The sequence below is a fragment of the Neomonachus schauinslandi genome, chromosome 10 (genome assembly GCF_002201575.2).
Source record: "Neomonachus schauinslandi chromosome 10, ASM220157v2, whole genome shotgun sequence".
In the NCBI taxonomy this organism is placed as follows: Eukaryota; Metazoa; Chordata; class Mammalia; order Carnivora; family Phocidae; genus Neomonachus; species Neomonachus schauinslandi.
This window is the reverse complement of record NC_058412.1, coordinates 41044946-41051303: the sequence shown is the minus strand read 5'-3', so window position 1 is coordinate 41051303 and position 6358 is coordinate 41044946. Positions and strand designations below refer to the sequence as shown.

The 6358-nt window shown below is 35.0% G+C and overlaps 1 protein-coding gene across 1 annotated transcript; it reads right to left on the bottom strand.

Annotated features, from left to right (window-relative positions):
- Positions 1–5220: 5220 nt before the first annotated feature.
- On the bottom strand, positions 5221–5481 carry LOC110587414 (small nuclear ribonucleoprotein F-like). The gene has a single exon (XM_021697661.1). The coding sequence runs from the start codon at positions 5479–5481 to the stop codon at positions 5221–5223; it is 261 nt and encodes an 86-aa protein (XP_021553336.1).
- Between the last annotated feature and the right edge of the window lie 877 nt (positions 5482–6358).

The following is a 6358-nucleotide window of genomic DNA, read 5'->3' as shown; positions in this document are numbered from 1 at the left end:
GTTAATGGTGTAGTGAGAGAGAAGGCTGATAGAGTAACAGTGTATGTAATGGGCTTTCCACAGGTTCCTCACATAGGAGTTTACAATCTTGTTCTATAAAGAGCCAACAAGTAAATATTCTAGGTTTTATAGACCAAGAAGCACAATCAAAGATACTGTTTAGGTAATTATATAATTACTTAAAATGTAATCAATGTAAAAATCATTTTAGCTTGTCACGCTTACAGAAATAAGTAGTGGACTGGATTTGCCCCTTGGTCATAATTGCTAGCTGATGCAGTAGACATTTTGAACTTTATAGGCAACCATTAAAAAAGGTTTTATTTAGGAAAAGCACATATCAGACATAAAGTTTGAAAACACCAATATGATAGCACTGTGGGAATTGAGGCAAAACTAGTGTCAGTGAAACTAGTTAAGATATTCTTGAAGCAATCAGTGGATGTAATAATCTCTGAGCTAGAAAGTAAAGTAAACAGTATTTGGTATTTCCTTAGAAGTGCCATGAATAGGGGCACCTGGATGGCCCAGTCAATTAAGTGTCCGACTCTTGATTTCGGCTCAGGTCATGATATCAGGGTTATGAGATTGAGACCCACGTCAGGCTCAGTGCTGAGCACAGAGTCTGCTTAGGACTTCCTCTCTCCCTCTCCCTCTGCCCCACCCCCCACTCTCTCTCTCTCTCAAATAAGTAAATAAATAAAATCTTTTTAAAAAAATTCTATGAATAGTAGTATGGAAAAAGAGGAGTGAAGGATAACTCTTTATTCTCTTTTAAAATCAGGCACTACTTAGGAATTTGGTGATGCCATTTAAAAAGAAACTCAAAAAGCAGAATTAGACTCGTAAATATAGAGAACAAGCTGATGGTTGCCAGGGGAGGGGGAGGAAGGGTAGGGGGAATGGGCATATGGATGAAGGGGAGTGGGAGATACAGACTTCCCATAATGGAATTGAGTAAGTCATGGGAATAAAAGGCACAGCATAAGGAATGTAGTCAATGATACTGTAATAGCGTTATATAGTGACGGATGGTAAGTACACTTGGGGTGAGCATAGTATAATGTATAAACTTGTCAGATCACTGTTATACACCTGAAGCTAATATGCATGTTTGTCAACTGCATTTAAATAAATTTTTTTTAAAAAACAAGAAGTATACATACAGAAATAATGGATTATGTTTTAAATAGAATTAGTTTAACATAGTAACAATAATTGAAACTACAAACCAGACTGGACTTTACCAAATGTGAATACGCAAATTTGAATTTAAAGAGTCCATCATATCTTTCCTTACCTTGACATTGTTAAACATGAATGTTTGTATTTAAGAATTTCTTTTTTTTTAAATTTTATTATGTTATGTTAGTCACCATACAATACATCATTAGTTTTTGATATAGTGATCCACGCTTCATTTTTTTCATATAACACCCAGTGCTCCATGCAGTACGTGCCCTCCTTAATACTCATCACCGGGCTAACCCATCCCCCCACCCCCCTCCTCTCTAAAACCCTCAGTTTGTTTCTCAGAGTCCACAGTCTCTCATGGTTCATCTCTCCCTCCAATTTCCCCCCCCTCATTTTTTCCCTTCCTTCTCCTAATGTCCTCCATGCTATTCCTTATGATCCACAAATAAGTGAAACCATATGATAATTGACTTTCTCTGCTTGACTTATTTCACTTAACATAATCTCCTCCAGTCCCATCCATGTTGATGTAAAAGCTGGGTATTCATCCTTTCTGATGGCTGAGTAAGATTCCATTGTATATATGGACCCCATCTTCTTTATCCATTCATCTGTTGAAGGGCATCTCGGCTCTTTCCACAGTTTGGCAATTGTGGACATTGCTGCTATGAACATTGGGGTGCATATGGCCCTTCTTTTCACTACATCTGTGTCTTTGGGGTAAATACCCAGTAGTGCAATTGCTGGGTAATAAGGTAACTCTAATTTTAATTTTCTGAGGCACCTCCACACTGCTTTCCAAAGTGGCTGTACCAACTTAAATTCCCACCAGCAGTGTAAGAGGGTTCCCCTTTCTCCACAACCTCTCCAACATTTGTTGTGTCTTGCCTTGTCAATTTTTGCATCACCAAGACAGTATGGTACTAGCACAAAAACAGACATATAGACCAATGGAACAGAATAGAGAGCCCAGATATGGACCCTCAACTCTATGGTCAAATAATCTTTGACAAAGCAGGAAAAAATATGCAATAGATTTCCTGAAGAGACAGTCTCTTCAATAAATGGTGCTGGGAAAATTGGACAGCCACATGCAGAAGAATGAAACTTGACCATTCTCTAACACCCTACACAAAGATAAACTCAAAATGGATGAAAGACTTCAGTGTGAGACAGGAGTCCATCAAAATCCTAGAGGAGAACAAAGGCAGTAACCTCTTTGACATCGGCCACAGCAACTTCTTTCAAGATACATCTCCAAAGGCTAGTGAAACAAAAGCAAAAATGAACTTTTGGGACTTCATCAAGATAAAAAGCTTCTGCACAGCAAAGGAAACAGTCAACAAAACAAAGAGGCAACCCACAGAATGGGAAAAGATATTTGCAAATGACACTATAGATAAAGGGCTGGTATCCATGATCTATAAAGAACTTCTTAAACTCAACACCCAGAAAACAAATAATCAAGTCAAAAAATGGGCAGAAGACATGAACAGACACTTCTCCAAAGAAGACATACAAATGGCTAACAGACACATGAAAAAATGTTCATCATCATTAGCCATCAGGGAAATCCAAATCAAAACCACACTGAGATAACACCTTACACCAGTTAGAATGTATTTAAGAATTTCTTAACTCAGAATGTCTTTTTGTAGGCTACTTGTAGTTCCCCCTAGTAGTAGCTTTATTCTTTAGCAGCACTGATTCTTAAACTTCAATTTTTCACACTTACTTAAACAATTCTGTCTTTTAGTGATCGATTTAAACTCTTCCATGTAACACTATGCACTTAAAATTTGGTTAGTTGTCTGTGAATTTAAGATCCTATAGCCTAGATTAACATTGATAAGGGAACTCATTTTGTTTCACATATCTTTAATCTTTGATTTTTTGAAAAGATCTTTTAGCTAAATGGCTCAAATCATGATTAGTTCCACATTGCAAATAATTGTCCCCAACTACTTTCTAAAAATTATCATATGCTCTGTGTGACTGAGAATAGCAAAAATCTCAGTTTACAGTAGTTCTTTCTCTTAAAGACAAGAATTAATTAAAAAAAAAATGCATCACTTGCCCGGTCAAAAACATCTCCTTGCTGCTCACTGTCAAATCTCTTAACCCTGGTATCACTATATGACCTGTAGGGAGGTCCTATCAAATTAATCTTCTTGTATGTATTCACTCTTTCAACAAATACTGATCAAGAAACTTTTATATTAGCTTTACCACATCTTCATAAATAATTTTACAGGGTCAACCTCATATATTAAGTTTTTAGTTTGTTTGTTTATAGCTGCATTTTGTAATGTAATGCACATTATACATTATCCTCACATCATCCTTGAAAAAAAACACAAAATAGATAGAAATTTATGGCACAGAAGCTATAAATAACTCACCAATCCTACAGGCCCAGGTTATAATCCCTTTAATCTTTAGACTTGCATATTGCACAAGTTGATAACCAAAGGGCATTGATTCCTTCCTTGGCACTGAAAATATATTCTGGTTTTAAAGATGGAGATCAGAGCTTACTCACATGGAAGAAAAGGAGTTAAAGAGAGTATAGGAAGTAAATTTGTATCTGTAACCAAAGTGTAATTTTCATAGACCAGTGCAATTTCCCATTATGAAATGCTTTTTCCCCTTTTTTTGCAACACTTGGAGCAATTATTTTCATTAATAGTTGTAGGGTCGAAGACCATGTATCAGAATAGTTAATTGGTGCAATGAAAAACAGATTTGACCAATTTTTCTCAATGAAACTAAATGGGTGTCTTAAAAGAGTTGAACTAATTAACTGTCCTAGAACTTTTGAAGAAGTAGGTAATTTATTTATAAAAATAATGTTTATGTATACTAGTCAGGACCAGACTAGTATGAGATTTGTTTTATAGTATTCAGCATATTGACCTATTAAAATTTCTGTAGTCAGACATATTTAGATGTAAGACTATCAAGGATCACATAATGTAAGGAATAATGTTTTCAGAATTATATTTATCTTTAAATATTTATTGGCTTCTTATGTTACAGGGTATCACCAATATCAAAGTTTGTCGCTTCCTCCTTGGATCATTGCTAATTGATATTTCTTGTCTCCCTTCCATTTAGTTAGAACAATGTAATGTGTTCTATTAACAAAATGATCTTTTAGAATGAGGTGATTAAAAGCAGGCCTAACCTCTCTTCTCTAAGGGCTATATGTGTAGTATTAAGTGAAGGAACTGCAGACACTAGAAACTACTACATGAAAGGATATTAGTTCCTGAATGACCCATAACAAATTGTGATTTGATTAAGAAATACACCTTTATTAACTGAGCCACTGACATTTTTGGGAGTGCTTATTTCAGCAGTTTCCATGATTTACATAAACTAATGCAGCTTTTCACTTGTCACCGGTGATTAGAATAGAAATTGAGTAACCACCATACTCATTTTGAGATGTGTGTCAGATTTACCTGGAAAACTTAAAAAAAAAAAAAAAAAGAATACCCGGCCCAGTCAACTTAGGCTGATGTGAAAGCATAGCAGGCATGTGTATGTCTCAAAAAAATTACATATAATTCTAATGTTTGCTTTCGGTTAAGAATCACTCTGAAGGTTCTTATCTTATAAGGGGTATATTATCCTTCACCTAAACCAGTTTAAATCAGTACATTCAAATTCATTATACATGTATCTATATCTTTCATTGCAAGATTTGGAGATTTGGTATTTTCACAATTTAAAATAATTATGACTGACTTCTTCCAGCTCAAAATTCTGAATAATATATTCCATGAGTACAAAATGCATAGTATCTATCACAGTAACCTCTGAATAAATATTTTAGATAAAAGGCAAATCTAAGCTAACATGATCACATGGCTAATACTTCACTGAAAATTACTCCCATTTCCCAAGACGTGATTTAGACTTATATATCTTGCATTTACTTTCAGTTTCTTTTCTTTTTTTGGGGAAAAAAAAATGTTTATTGTCTAAAAATATATATTTAAAAATTCCCCACAAAAGATGCTATTCTTTCATTTTCCCATCTTCTTCCTCTTCTTCAACACCCCTGATATAAAGGACATTATTACAACTTATTAAAACTTCAGCCAAATGTCCAGACAATGCTCCATCTATGTATTCTTCTGTGTTTGCAAGCTGCATGTTCATATAACCATCTACAGATACCAGGTAGCCTTTGTACTCCATTCCCCACTTAGGTTCCACCATTATTGGTTTTCCTGTTAATCCATTCAGGAAAGGTTTGGGATTGAGGGGCAAACTCATCATGACTGCAAGCAAATACTGCCGGCCACTTGCCAACAACCGAACTTTCGTCTGTTCCTGGTGACTAGAATAGCTGTAGCTAGCACATCTCCTTTCAGTTTCTTAATTTCTACAAAAAATAATAAATTCAAGCCCTTTTGGTATGATTTAACGGAAGGCAGTTTTCTTAATCTCATGGTTCATCTAAGAAACTGAGTATATTTGTTGGGGATATAAGAAAACAAGGATTTATTGAATGACAAGACTATCTAAAATAGCTCAGATGGGTCAGCTGATTGAAGAAATACCTAGATAATATACACAAACATGCTGATATATAATCCCAGAGTGTGAGCTGCTGACTAAATCATGACAAACATCCTTTATTCATTTACTTGCATATTTATTCATAATTCAACAAATATCTGTTGAACAACTCTTATGTTTGAAGCCTACACGTTGAGAATAAAAATGACTATGGCATTTTTCCTTTATAACAAAAAAGAGCTCATTTATATTTTTACCATCTGGTGTCAAAGAATAGACATTATCTTAACAGTAAGCACAATGGTCTAGCTTCAAGTTTGGAGAAAACAAGTCACAGGTTCTGAGCCACACTTGCAATAGTCCCTTCTTCATGTGAGAAAGACGGTGTCAAGATAGCAAGGCAGGAGCTCAAGCTACGACAAATTGAACAAGAACTAAAATGCATATCCAAATACTTTTTTCTTTTACTTATCTTATTACTTTACAAGTAATAAAAAGAAAATTCAACATCAGAAAAATAACAAAGAATTTGTAAAAGAAGTAGGGATTTGTTTTTGTAGATAGTTTGCTAAGTGGCTCTAGCTTTGTGGGTTGAAGGGCTGTGGAAACAAGTCACAATCAAACTACAGTT